The sequence below is a fragment of the Protopterus annectens genome, chromosome 3.part1 (genome assembly GCF_019279795.1).
Source record: "Protopterus annectens isolate FY-2018-M chromosome 3.part1, PAN1.0, whole genome shotgun sequence".
In the NCBI taxonomy this organism is placed as follows: domain Eukaryota; kingdom Metazoa; phylum Chordata; order Ceratodontiformes; family Protopteridae; genus Protopterus; species Protopterus annectens.
This window is the reverse complement of record NC_056732.1, coordinates 304,601,969-304,617,436: the sequence shown is the minus strand read 5'-3', so window position 1 is coordinate 304,617,436 and position 15,468 is coordinate 304,601,969. Positions and strand designations below refer to the sequence as shown.

Genomic DNA, 15,468 nt, shown 5'->3' with positions numbered 1-15,468 from the left:
AATCAGAATGGACCTGCTGAGTCTGTCTGCCAGTGCATTGGTTTTCCCTGGAATGTGTGTTGCAATTAGAAAGTGGTCTGAAGAGATCTTCCATCGCAAACCCTCATGTCCTCTCTGCACAACAGGTAGAAATAGGTTCCTCCTTGTTTGCTGATGGACCAGACTACTGACATGTTGCCTTTTTGTACTGCAATAGTCCCTAAGGGGAGAATGCTCTGAAAGGCTTGCAGCATTAGAAGGACTGCTCCCATCTCTAGGACACTGGTATGCAACTTGGTCTCTGAGTAGGACCACATGCTTTGGGCCATCTTTGCCTTGAAATGCTCCTCCCCCAATTCATTTGAGAAGTGTCCATGGTTAGTGTGGCTACTAGTGAAGGAAGAGAGAACAGCCCCCCCAAAAACAGGTCATCTGTCAGGATCCACCAGCGAATATGACATTTTCAGAATGCAGTGAGTTTTATGGGAACAGATACAGGCTGGTAAAGAACTGACCACTGTACTGCCAAAGTCTACTGGAGGATTTGCATGCAGACTCTTGCTAGAGGAGCTAGAATAATGGCAGCAGACACTGACCCAAGAGCTTGCAAAACTAGTTTTGCTGGAGGGGATGGAAGAGACAGTAAGTCCCACACCTGATTTCTCAAGGATGTGATGTGATGAAGAGGTAATAAAGCCACTTGAGTCATAGTATCCATCTGAGTTCCCATACATTCCAGAAGCTGTACAGGAGTCAGCTTCAATGTGGCAAGATTTATCATAATGCCTATAGAGTTGGAGATCTAAAGCAAGTAATCCCTGGCTTATAGAAGTTGATGCCTGGTTGGGGTGGTGAGGAGCCAATTGTCAAGATAGGGAAATACCTGGAATCCTTTAAGTCTCAGGTGAGCTGCCACGACTGCCATGCATTTGGTGAACACCTGTGGGGCTGTGGTGAGTCCAAAGGGCAGTGCTCTGAATTGGTAGTGATTGTCTCCCAGCCGAAAGTGCAGGTGTCTCCTGAAGTGCTTGTCTATTTTGATATGATAGTATGCATCCTGGAGATCTATACAGCACATCCAATTGTCCTGGTGCAGAACTGAACAGTAACCATTCAGGACTTTGACTTCTTTACATACTGATTCAGACTGCTTAGATACAGAATTGCTCTCATGTCACCCGTTTTCTTTGGATCTAAAAAGAAGCAGGAGTATGTTCTGAATGACCAGTCAGCACCCTACTTTTATCAAGAACAATATTGTGTGTGGGCAGTTTATCAGGCTTTCACGCCTGATCAGTAATGACAATGCTTTCTTACAGGAATGTTTATTTCTTAAGCAACTTTTTATCCACAGGAACTACCAAACAAATGTTTTGGACAGGATTTTTGCAGAAATATCACAAAAGAGAACAGACAAATTTAAGCCTATAATTAGGCTTGAGTTCAGTAACTCCAGGGACAATGACACCAGCACAAATATGACTCTAAGCTTCCCGCTGCCAATTAGTATGGGCATGCAAAAAAATCAGAAACATTGTGTGCAGGAACTGGGACTTTTTCACCTGTAACAAAGACACACTTGATATTTTAGGTGCAGCTCCTTCTTTCTGTTATAAAAAAGCCATACTCAAGTGAAAATTTGAAGGAAATGAATCTCTGAACTTACAAAACAAGCCTAAGGGCATGCATACTTGTGGGAACTGTGTTGAGTGCAAATAAATTCATACAGAATCACACTATGTTTTTAAACATTGTAACTTCACTGTTTCCTTCAACTTCCTCCCCACTCCCATCTAATAACTCAACCTTACTCTCCAGACCAAAGAATAGCCTACTTTTCCTGAACTTAAGCATACGTAGCATTAATAATAAAGTATATCTACTACATACTCTAATAGACACCTACTCCTCAAATCAACTATCTCTAACCGAAACTTGGTTAAAACCTACTACTCCTGACAGTGAATTCCTTCCCCCAAGCTATAATGTAATACGTAATGACAGACTATTCAGAAAAGGGGGTGGTGTAGCATTACTTTATAAAAACAGCCTAAAGGTTACTATTATTAACCCTACTATACTCCCCCCTAATGTCCTCAGAACTAACTACTGGCCAAACTTGAACTAACCGACAAAAGAATTAAGAATATTATAACTGGGTACATACCACCAGCTAATAACATCCCCACCCTAGAAGCCCTTTTACATTGGACCAATCAAAACCTACCCTAAGAAATAATCATCCTAGGTGACTCTAACAGAGACTGGCATACCCAATCAAAACCTACCCCAAGAAATAATCATCCTAGGTGACTCTAACACAGACTGGCATACATGCTCCAGTTCCAACCCCTCCAACTTTATAAATCTGTATAATTTCTATCAAATTATTATGTCTAGTACAAGGCTAGGTAATAATAAAAGCAAAGAAAGCCTCCTAGACTGGACCCTAATAAACAATGCCAATACATTCTTCCAAGCAGGCGTCCTACCCGACAACCTCAGTGAACACCAACCCACCTTCCTACTAAAACTCAAATCCCACACCAACTCTGAACCACCACTTCGCACCATTAGAAACAAAAGAAACTTTGACATAACAAAATTCAAACTTGAACTACAATACCAAAACTGGAACCTTCTAAAGACCCTACCATTAGATGAAGCTGTTGAGCTATTTAACATTACCTTCCTAAATGTCTTAAACACCCATGCCCCTCCAAGCACAAGCAAACAAAAAATTAAAATAACCCCCTGAATCACAAGTACTACTAGAACCATGATACCCCAAAGAAATAGAGCCTGGCATTACTGGAGAGCCAATAAAACCATAACAACGAAACAAGAATTCCAAAGACTCAGGAACGAAACAAAAAAAAAAAAAACAAATTCTACTAGACAAAAGGAACTATTTCCTCAATTTACAAACTAGACACTAAAACAACCCCCAAAAACTCTGGGCAGGACTAAATACATTACTCCACCCCAGCAGACCGAGTATCCCAACAGCAACCACTGTAAAGGATAGCACTGAAAGTCCAAGAGCCTTTAACAGATTTTTCATAGAAACCATCTCAAAATTACTTTATCAACAACCCACAACATCTACTATTAGCAACTCCAAGCCTGCTACCAATATCAATACCACCTTCCAATTCAAACCTATTCCCACAGATTATGTAAAAAGACTATTAGGGAAACTCAAACCAACTAACCTAGCTGCCGACAACATTCCAGCTGAATACCTTCAAATAGCTGTTAATGAGCTAGCCTATCCAATATCAATTCTCCTAAACAGATCAATAACAGAAAGCAAAATTCCAACAATATGGAAAATAGCATATTTCACCCCACTACACAAAGGTGGGACCTGTACAGACCTTACCAACTATCGCCCTATTGCCATATTATCCCCACTTGCCAAAATATTAGAAAAATGTATTCACCAGCAACTTATACAATACCTACTAAAAACCCATCTTCTCACTACTACCCAACATGGATTTAAACCAGCCCACAGTACAACTGCCATCCTGTCCTTCACCATATTAATCAACCAGAACCGGAATCTAGGCAAACTAACATCAACCATATTTTTAGACCTATCAAAAGCCGTTGACATGGTCAACCATCCCAAACTTCTTGAGTCCCTCTCTGACCTTGGACTAGCCACTGACTCACTAGCCTGGTTTCAAAATTACCTAATAGGTAGACAACAAGCAGTCAGGTGGGATAACAAACTATCCACACTGCTCCCTATTATAACTGGAGTCCCACAAGGGTCAATTTTAGGCCCTCTATTATTTTCCATATTCATTAACGATCTCAACAGGATCACCCAAGATACAACTGTCATACAATATGCTGATGACTCAACACTAGTCTGCTCAGCCACCAACCCTCTCACACTCCTTTCCACTACCCAACAAGTCTTCAAAACTACTGAAGCTTGGTTTCTCAGTAAAAACCTGTTACTGAACCCCAAAACGACCAAATTACTAATTTTTAAACCAAATAAATCCAACTTAGACACTGAGTCTTTCAGTATTATGTCTAGTGATGGCACCATTACCTTCTCAAACTTCCACACAAAACTACCGGGTGTCACAATTGACAACAAACTGAAGTTTGACCTGCACATAAATCAAACCATCAAAAACATACACAGAAAACTAGGTAGTCTGTACAAAAATAAAACAGACCTAAATCAACAGACTAAAATTACCATGGCTCAAACTCTGCTCCTATCTACACTTCTATATGCGGCACCGTCTTCACCAACCTATCCAAAACAGAAATGACAAAACTTGACATATGTTACAATCAAACTGCCAGATTTGCCACAAATGCTCCCTACCGTTCCCATCATTGCCACTCACTATACCAACTAAAGTGGCTTGAACTTCCAAATCTCATTACATTCCACCAACTAGTTTTCGCTAAAAAACTCCTACTATATCCTGACAAAATACCAACACTATCTAATTTACTTAAAATACATGAAAACCCAAGACAACTATGCTCTAGTGACAAAATCTTAATCAAGATCACCAGAACCAACAACTTAGCAGGAGACTCCCTATTTCCTAACTACATAGGTAAAATCTGGAACTCACTGCCCCCTGATACTACCTCAACAAACTCTATCATTAAGTTCAAACAGCTACTAAAGGAACACCTATTTATCAATAGACAATGCCCATGCCTTTCCCCAGGTTGACCCTCTATACCTGCTTCTCCCTCAGGACTTTCTCTATCAACCTCCACATACTAATTTACTGCATGTACTAGTATTCTTAGTACGTAATCCTCTTCTACTGGCAGTCCTACTATACTCAAGAAAACTCTCTACTACTCACTGTACTCCCCATTTCTTTATTATACCTTCCTACTCAAACACACTATTACAAATTCTTGCATATTTATGGGCAAATTATACATACACTCATTAATTCAAGTAGAAATTACTGGGCATACAACTAACGTGTCCTGCTACTACAATTTGCAGCTAAAATTTTTTTTCTCTATGTACTTCTAAAATGTTATGATTTGTACTTGGTCTCTGTATTTGTGAAACAACTCTGTATGTGTTTACTTGCCTTTGTATATTTACAAACTGTGGATATTTTCTCCCCGGGCCTCCGCTGAAAATGGACACTTATCCAGTTGGATTCTCCCGGTCAGCAAATGTAAAATAAATAAATAAATAAATCAGAGAATTAAAGAGGCAACTATTTCTAAATACTGAGTTTCCACCAGGTATCAATGATAATCTCAACATTAGATGTGCCCTATGATGATTTAATTAAACCACACCTGCCTATGTACAGTTGTATCAGGTTACTCTACTGTAATTGGGTTAGGCAATCTCTAATGTTATACTCTCATCTCTGTGTATTGACTATATATGTAAATTGTAACTGTTGATTTTAATTTCTGATGAAGTTCAGATACTATTAAAGGACGAAAGAGCTAAAATACTAATTCAAGTCCATGTTTTCTTTCCAGTATGGTTGTTTGCAGTTTTTTATTTTTAAGTTCTGAATCTTATTTGTTTGGTGGGACCTCCTGGATGACTCTTTTTTTATAGCAGCTTTCGAACCTCTTGAGCTGGGTAATCCATCTGACTGAGTGGAACATCGGGGAGGTTCTTCCTTGTGACAGGAGGTGGAAGGGAAAAGGGAATGTACTAACCTCTAAATTCATACTTAGTACCCATGCCTTGTTTGTACGATTTGTCCAGGCATCCAGATGTAGAGAAACATGACCCTTGACTACCTCCAGAGATTGACAGTCAGGCAGCCCTTCAGAAGTATTGATAGGGCCTTTCAGAGAAGGAGTCTCTCAAGCCCTGGTTCTGCTGACCCTCTTTGCTTCTGAGGTAAAGTCTGTCACGGAAGACTCCTCCTCTGTCTCTGGAAGAAGTATCCCTGTGCGAGTCCTGGAAAGGTCCCTGAGATTTTCTGGAACTACATTTTCTTACCACCTTGCTGATTCCTAGAAAAACAGCATTGAGAGGTACAAAACTTGATTCCAACAGCACAGTGTCTTTCCTTCCTGCTTAATGCCAGTCAGCGTTTCCATCACTGATGGCCAAACAAGGAGGAGCCATCAAAGGGGGCATTATCAAAAGACACCTTGAAGGGTTCAGCAAAGTTGCATAGCCACATATAGGCATGTCTGCTAATGGCAGTGGCTGAACCTGTTGCTCATGAGGCATCCCCTGCTGTGTGGGAGATCAGCCTCATCGATGAATTGGCTTCTTGAGACCCTCCACAGACATGGGCTCAGTGAGAGAGTTTGAAAGCTCCTTGATCAAACCTCTCTATATGCAAGTAAAATGTGCCAGGTAATTTAACAGCCTCAGTGCGAAAATGGCTGAGGCATAGATGCACTTTCCAAATCTGTCCATCGCTCTGGACTCCCTGTTTGGGGGATGGCCAGAGGAGCTCTGCTTCGCTAGCTACTTCTTAGTGGCTGCTGCCACAACTATGGCATCAATGGGGACACCCTTACTCCAGTGGAGTCTGTCTGATGGAGGGACTAAAAGCTAATCCAGACATTTGGGCATAGGCTCAACAGTATCCAGTTCCTTCCAAGCCCGGCGGGAAACTAAATCAATAAGTTCATCTGCCAGGACGTAGATGGGCTAGCCCTAAAAGCCTCCAGGAACACCAACTTCTCAGAAGAAGGAGCTTGGGAAGACTAGCCACCTTCTGTTTAAGGATTCCCAGGATGTCACCAAAGGAGATGTCTTCAGGTGGTAATCGAGGGGATACTTTTCCCTTTTCTCCCTCATCAAAGTCAGTGTCTTCTGTAAGAGACTTCATAGGGGAGTCTAAGTGCCTCCTCTTGCACATTTTCTTCCATGGTACCTCTTCTGTCGGGTGCTCAGGGAAGGTGTCGGAAGAAGGGGGTAATCCCACAGGGAAATGAGTGTGGAGGTTTCCCAGAGCTGGCTGACCCTGAGGAGCAGAAATGATGGGCTCAGAGTTCAGACCCAATGCGGAACGAGGGGTAGGACCCAAGGTATGACAGGATGACTCACTATGCAAAGAGAAGGCCCTTTCTACTATCTGGAACCTGACTGACCTGGAGACACCTCTCTTCCCCCTCCTCAGATCTGAGGCAGCCGAGGACGAGAAGTTGGGGCCAACCCTGGATCGAAACCCTCCAGCGAGAATTGGAGCCGAGCTGTCAAAAGCCTAGGCACCAAGGGGAAGGTATGGATCTGACAAAGTAGGAGCTGAACCCAACCCCTCGGACCAGATGCCAACCTCTCAGATCCAAGACCCTCCCTGATCCAAGGGTATCAGAGCAGATCTAGTCAAGGAAACTGCCGGAGCAGAGGAAGGCAGCTTCCTCTACTTTGAAGTCAATCCTCTCTTTGACTGGAGAAGAAGACAGTCTTAGTTGGTCAGGTACACACACAGATCCAAGAGAGGATGGAGTTGACAGGACCCCCATCTGGATCTGAGCCCTGAGAAATCTCCACATCATCCTGTCCCTATCTGCCTCAGTCAAGCTCCTATTGGATCTGGATGATGCCACGGATGCAGGCCTGGAATGTTTCCAAGGAGTTTCAAACAACTTTGAGGGCAAAGCTGGCAAAACAGGCTTAATCAAAAATTCTGGTGATCGACTCCTAGCTGTCAAATCCAAAGGCCTGGGATCCAAGCAGGAAGTGGAATGAATGGGTGAGCTAGTGATGCTTATCACTCCTGTCAGAACCGAAGATGGCTGTGAATCTGAAGGAGGTGGTACTATCTTCAGATCCGAAATTACTAATACAGATAAAAGACTTCCCAAAATGCACTAAGAAAAGAAAGTAACTAAAGAAACAGCACACCCTAATGCCAGTGAACTTCTAAAATATGAAGCAAGGGAAGAGGAGGAGAGATGAAAGGCTATAACTATGTTAGATAAACTGTAAAAATCTAAAGGATTAAGCCAAAGTTAACAATATGATAAAAGTCAATATTCACCCTCACAACTTGAGACTGGATCTGCGTCCTGATATGATAGTGGCAAACAAGATCTGAGGAGCTAGGGATGGAATAGAGCAATATATATAGAAGAAAGAGCAAGAGATTTGGATCCTATGTCTTGTAAATGCAGCTGATTTGGATACGAGGGTCGATCTGTAACCCATTCATGAGAAAGAATGAAAAGGACAACATCAGATCTCTATGATAATTAAGATTAGCTAGTACTGGGGAGCACTCATGACCTTCTTGAGTTTCTGGGAAGTCTAATTAAAAGCCATTGTCCAAATAGTCTCATCTCACTTGTTTTTTTTTTAATTTTGGGTAGTACTATGAGAGAAGCGGCTATGGCACTATAGTGATGGACAAAGTTTCTATAATATACCACTGTCCCCAAGAATGCCCTCACCTGATTTTTGGTAACAAGGATGGGTCATGCCTGGAGAGCCTCTACTTTAACAGCCTCTGGCCAGATTTTGTCAGCATCACCTAATGACCAAGATAAATTACTTCTGCCATCTTAGTTCACTCTTGATGGCCCTAACAGTCAGCCTGATCCTTTTTAATCTTCTTAGCACCTAACATATTGTACATGTTCTTGCTAGGGCACAATTAATCAGTCTACAGAAAGTTGTGCAGACAATTTTCATGACAATGGGCATTTTGGAAAATTCATGCAAAGCAGAGTGACACATCTGACCCCTCCCTTGCTATGGGAATCAAGAGTACTGGCCAGTACCTCTTAGTTAGGTGAATAGTGGTCAGATACTTAGCCAAACCCAGCTATTCTAAAGTTCTCTAAAGCAACATCTGACCTAGGCATGGGGTACATTTCTGTTTCTAGACAAGTTTTCTACAGCCAGTCCAGAACCGGGTGTTCCCATCCTTTTTTGCAGCAACATCAGAAGCTCAAGGATTGCTGGATTCCTGGACTGCCCCATACTAATCCTCTGCAGTTCCTCCTGCATGGACTGCTTCACTTTCTCAAGCACCCTGTAAGAGCTTATCTGACTTATCACTTGGATTCTGGGTCTACATGGTGCTCTACTACTTGGGGACACACTGGCTTTTTGGCCAATATGTCCCCAGACTTTCATATGGCACTGGTTATGTTTTCTAAACATGTGTGAGGAACAGATGCAGGGAAAGCTTTACCTCTCCCAGGGAGACATCAGTTCAAGCCTCATTGATGAGCTCTACTTCCATGTCCTCCTCAAGCTCTTTTGTAACCCACTAAATTTACATGAATACCAGTCTCCCTTTCTCTATCATGGTAGGGTTTTATCATACTGATGTGGTACAGTCTGTCCTCGTTCCTCCGGCCTGGAAACTACATCACATAATTAACACTGTATACCTTCCTCGAAATGTCAAAGGACCCTCCCATGCTGTCTGTAGTTTATTCTGTTGAACAAGAACAAGCACTGTTACATTTTGCATAAATGTACACTCTTAGGCTCTCACTGTGCAGTAATATTAAGGCTTTTGTTGTTGTTGTGCTAGATACTCTTATGACAACTCCAAGAGCTCTCTAAGCTTAGTCCTGAACTTCACTGCAAATTACACAAGAGGTTTCATGAGGGAAAACTCTTCCATTCATCACAAATTAAGTCTAGGGTCTTGATACCCCTCACCTGTGACCATAAAGTAACTCAAATGGTGAAAAAAAAAACTGTATGCAGAAGATATAATACAGGTCCTTGCTCCATTCCATTTAAAACAGTCTGTGAATGCACTTTCAACAAATGGTAGAGTTAGAGGACAGAGTACACAGAGAAAACCTGAGATTTCTGCTGTAGCAGAGAAACTGGAAGGAACAGAATGTATTAATTTTATGAAAACACAAACAAGTAACTGGACTGATGTTCCCACAGTGCCATTTGTTAATTGAAAAGGCACGTAGTGTGTATGTCCCAAACATGGCCAGCAGAAATCATCCAAGACATGTTTTAGTAAAGATGCAATCATTCCAGCAGAAAGAGTCAATCCTGACAAAACTGTGGCGGACAGGCAAAGTATTTAATATTGCAGACAGTAGACAGTGTTTGTGGAAAATGATTATTCACTGTACACCAGGCAGAAGAGAAGGAAATGTATCCCAGCAATCAGAGAATGCCAAGAGGCAGGAGTAAGATTCAAACTGCTCTACATAGCTGTCTACAGAATATTTTTCCTGGACGATCAAGGAAATTTTTTTTGATGCAGAACAGGCTAAATATATGAGATACCGTCTGTTGGTCGACTAACACGAATGTCGACATCCTGAAGGTAAACCATTCTATGTCAAAAATGGAAATGTTGCCTTTCTGTAGGCATGTGCAAATATTACGTCAAAAAAAAAATACATCCCCCACGCCCCCTGCTAATTATATACACTAACTCCAAGACTGCACAATCACAGGCAAAAGAGAAAATTCCCCTATATGGGGTTTGTCGAGATCCCATACTTGCCAAATATCTGTATAGTCGATCAAATTTTGCTTATTATACAGATATCAACCAAACTTCTTCTTGACCAAAACAACAGTGTGTGTGTGTGTGTGTGTGTGTGTGTGTGTGTGTGTGTGTGTGTGTGTGTGTGTGTGTGTGTATATATATATACACACACACACACACACACACACACACACACACACACACACACACACACACACACACACAGGCACACACACAGAGTGTCAGCAGCACAACAGGTAGCACACTCACCTTTTGTGCAGAAGTCTGTGAGTTCTGTTCTATTGCCACACCAGGGAGATGGATTGCTGACAATGCAATGCAGTATAACAGGGGTGCTGCACTCCTGGGTATCTCGTTCTTTGGATGAAATGTTAAAACAAGGCTCCATCTGCCTAAGTTGGTGGTAGCTCAGAAGGATGGGTGGATATAAAAGATTTCACAGAACCTATCAAAAATAGTAGGGAAATTTCTCTGATGCCATGGCCAAAATTTCACTAGTAGTATAAAATACCACCTCAAGACCTCTCTGAAAAAGAGGCTACTATCTTAGTGAAACTAACCTGGTTAACACAGGTTAAAAATAAAAATAAAAATGAACAATACATATTGGTAGAAAGAATAAACAGAAATAATATTTGGTGGAAGATTAATTTGGTACAGTGAAATTAGTCACATGGACGTAGTAGTTGTATGTTTAGGTTACTTTCATGTACATGAACTGTCAATTGTTCAAATACTGCAAAAACTCCCAAAATAATTTAAAAATTCACTAGCAAATATTGCTTAAATTATTCAAAAATTCACTTTTCACTTTTTGCAGATATTTGCATGTATAACATTGAGGTACAGTAGAGAATGATAAATTGAAATATTAACATTAAGTTTTGCAAATCTCTGTTTCTATGTGAATTTTGGATTAGAGTTCAAAACTATGTCTTGCACTTCTGACAGAGAGCCCTTTTAAAACTCTAAGGGATGTGATCTGGTTGTGAAAATAAAATTTACATATGTTCCCAGACTCTCAGTCTAACTGGTTATGCTAAACAAAACAACCATGCATATATTGTAAAACATCTCTCTTTCTCACTCACCCCTTTTCCCTCATACATGCATAAAAAACTTTTTTCCCTTTTTTTCTTTTTCTTTTGCCCCCATCCCTGCTGACCCTCAAGCTGTCTCTAGTCAGGCTGCCCTTTTATTCCTTCACACAAAGGAAATCCCCAGTACCAAACAGACAGTAAGAGAGCGATCCAGGGGTGCTGTCATACAGGCATAAGAGCTGCTTCTACTATCAAATGCATCCTGGCAACTAACATTCTACCCCTCTATTCCTACTTCCCTTACCGTTTCTCCACCTCTCCCATGCCCTTCATATAGTGCACATTTTTGCTTTTAGTTATAGGTAATAAGAAATTAACTGTGTGGCTTTCATATTCTCATCTGTACTGTTCTTGACAAGAGGCATTACCTTGTTATCTATAGTACATAATTTGCTAAACAGAAGTTAGACGTACAAAGTCATTAATTTCAATTTACTTCAGCTGAAATAAGTTAGAACAGATTAAGAAATAACATACCTTTGAGGGATATAGAACATATGCTGTGGAGGAGGCTTACATAAAACTCCTCCATATACAGGCCAAAGACCACTTAAAATTCGAAACAGAGAACTTTTCCCACAGCCATTGGGGCCTGTTATAAGCAGATGCATTCCTTCTTCTACCTGTGTCAAAAAGTAACAAATAATATGTTTCTTAAAAAAGGAATTATGGAACATTAAAAAAAATAATGGAACATTAAAAAATAGGTGCGTTTAGTTTGAGACTGCCAATTACTCACATAAACTCACATTACTAGAACATTAACAAAGCTCTCTCTCTCTCTATATATATATATATATGTATGTATGTATGTATATATATATATATATATATATATATATATATATATATATATATATATATATTCCAATCCACCAGTTTGTTGTAAGGCAGAAAATGGAGGACTGAATAAAAGCATTGCCACTGGAAAATGTTTGATGTGCTTTTTAGCACTACTAGAATTAGTTGTAACCCTATGAAAATAACAGATTCTTACAGGTTCACTGTAGATAATAAGAAAAAAACACTTTTAGCAAACATTAAGGAGAGAGGGTCAGATTCCAGGAGTTGCTCTTACTGTATGTCTGCCCCGATTCCAAAAGGCTTGTTCTCGGTATAAGACACTTACTTCGGTGTAAGGCCTATCTACTGTAGAATATGATGTTTCTTTGATTTTTCTGCACCTGTCTGCCTTAAAGATTTGGTATTTTTAACTATGCAGAAATTACATGATTTCTCTCATTCAGTCGTTTTAAGGTAAGTGGCATGCATTTCTTTTCTGCTATTGATTGTGCAGGATGAGTGTGGATTAAAACGAAACGCTGGCGACATAAGTGTGAAAGGAGATACAAGAGTGGGTAAAAACAACATTTACACAACGTCTTAGCTAAACCTGTAAAATACAGTATAACTTTCTGCGTGATAATGGAAGCGAGTGTGGGAACAATAAAAGAGCCAGTAAGAGGTACACCAGCTGGTCATATGTTTTTTCGTGTGTCCTGGGACAGTTGCATGTTTTTTAAATCAGTGGATCTTCCTTACTAAAAATGATGGTGATCTCGCCTTCCCAGAAAATGGTAGTTTTAATAAAAATATCCTGACAAATTTGCAGGAAAAATTGAAAAAAAGGAAAGAAAAATACCAGGGTTATGTTGGGCAGCTTTCAATGACTGGATGTCAGAGGCAAAGGAAAGGGAAAAGGATTCAGTAATTAGTAGTCTTAAAGATAATCAGCAAAAATTAAAAGAACAGTTAAAAGAACTATAACATACTGCAAGTAATTTATATGTAGCAGATGGTAAGTGACTCAAGGAACCACCCTTCAAGGGATTATATCCGGTAAAAGAATTAAGTAAATTACAAATACCTGAATTATCTGAAGATGATAATCTTTGGTTTCCCCCACCTCCCACAGCCCCACCACAGTATCAGCCCCCACCGATCCAGGAAAGAGCGGTGAGATCCACAACAGGGAGCGGTAGCCAGTGGGGAGAGGAGCATGTTAGTACTGGGAGCAGAGATCAGGCAGGGGGAGGTCAGTCTACTAAATCAGACATTGAGGAACAGGATAAGGAAAAGGCATTACACATGACGACTCGTAGTAAAATAAGAAAGGAGACAAATGCACAAATGTTTTTTAAGTCGAGATCTTATAAGCCTAGGTCTTATCAGGAAAAAAAAAGAAGGCTTTACTTACATCGGAAAAAAACATTTTGGCCAATTTCCTGCCATGATAGATGATGGCAACGGTTATTATGGCCCTGATAAGTTTAATCCTGATTCAGACTCTGAGTCATCAGACGATGGCAGAATGTTTCCCTTGAGAGAAGTCCCGAACCCAGCGCATGCTAGGGATGCACAACAACCAGCAACTGTAGTAGTACCGAGGGTGTGGTCAGCAGTTGATTTTCAAGCCATTACTAAATCACTCCCGTCCATCTTTACTAACCCAGCAAAGTTCCAACGCGTACTGAAAGGACATATTTGTTTGCAAAACCCTACCATAAAAGAGATTAGAGCAGTCCTTCAATACGCCGTCCCAGCTGATTTAATGAAACGAATCTGGGATTATGCTAATGTTGCTACTCCAATACCAAAGCACAATATACAAGGGGGGAGAATGGGTTTGAGGCGGTCAGGCAACGTATTGTCGATGCTATCACCGTAATAGTCCCGCTTACCCCTAATTGGTCGAAAATTAAATCAGTCATACAAAAAGAAGATGAGCCTGTAGGCGAATATTTAAATCGGCTCTCTGAAGCCTTCGAGGCATATTCCGGGTACCCAGAGCACACCGAAGGACCAGCACAGAGCGGGTTGTCAGCTGATTTTGTAAAGCACTTGGCTAAAGAAAAGAAGGATTTACAGGAGAAGCTAGTAAAAGCACAAATTCAAATGTGTAATGCTTTTGGCCAGCCGTCTGGTCAGCGAGGTAGAGGATGAGGAAGAGGAAGCGGTGGACGCCAAGGGGCAGGAAATCAGAATAGACAAAACTGGTAGGGAACACAGTCGGCCCCACCCCAGAATTCCAGTAATCAGACACAGTGTTTCAACTGTGGCCAAATAGGCCATTGGAGAAATGAGTGTCCATATTTAGCTGAACAACCTGCCCCACCCACTGATACGTTGCATCAGTGGGATTCTAATTGGACTCCATCCAGTCGACAGCAACAACAATGAAGGTTCCCTGAACAGAAACAGCAGCAGTTGTGCCGTTTTATTCCCATGGATCAGGATGGACCACATGTTATGTTACTAGTTAAAAATAAACCATATCCGTTTTTGATTGATACCGGAGCAACTAAATCCATGCTAGCTGGCAAGGCAGCAATGAATGTTCCCCTCTCCAACAAGATAACTAGAGGAGTGGGTGTCTATGGTATACCTATTGAGTATTCCGAAACTGTTCCAGTCCCAGTAACTTTGGGACCTCTACAAGATAACCATGCATTTTTAGTAGGACCCTCAGCATCTTTAAATCTATTAGGGAGAGACTTGCTTTGCAAAATGGGGGCCACCTTTTTTTTGCACAGCTGATGGAGTTTATCTCCAAGTACCTTCAGATCAGCAGGATAGTACCATGGCAGCGTTAGATGAAACTATCACTTTACAGACAATGTGTATCCAGTCAGATCTTGACAGAAACAGATGTTTACATTCCCTACCCTTCTCACCTGTGGACTACTCATGACAATGATGTGGGATTTTTGACCTCAGCTACTCCTTAAAAATAACCCTAAAACCAGGAGCAAAGTTGCCGCGAGTGCCACAGTACTCTTTGACAGCTGAGGCTATATCTGGTATTGCCCCTGTTATTTCTGCATTGAAACAGCCCATGTAATACCCCATCACAAGCCCATGTAATACCCTAATATTACCGGTAAAAAAAACCTGGCAAACAAGCTTACAGATTTGTGCAGGACTTGCGTGAAGTCAACAAAGCTGTT

The 15,468-nt window shown here is 41.0% G+C and overlaps 1 protein-coding gene across 2 annotated transcripts in view; it reads right to left on the bottom strand.

The window, feature by feature from the left end:
* ABCD2 (ATP binding cassette subfamily D member 2) overlaps positions 1-15,468 on the bottom strand; it is a 949,133-nt gene that overhangs the window by 304,437 nt on the left and 629,228 nt on the right. For both annotated transcript variants that reach the window (XM_044066760.1, XM_044066761.1), the window contains exon 6: positions 11,999-12,144. In XM_044066760.1, coding sequence (XP_043922695.1) covers positions 11,999-12,144 — 146 coding nt within the window. The remainder of the gene's footprint in view (positions 1-11,998; positions 12,145-15,468) is intronic.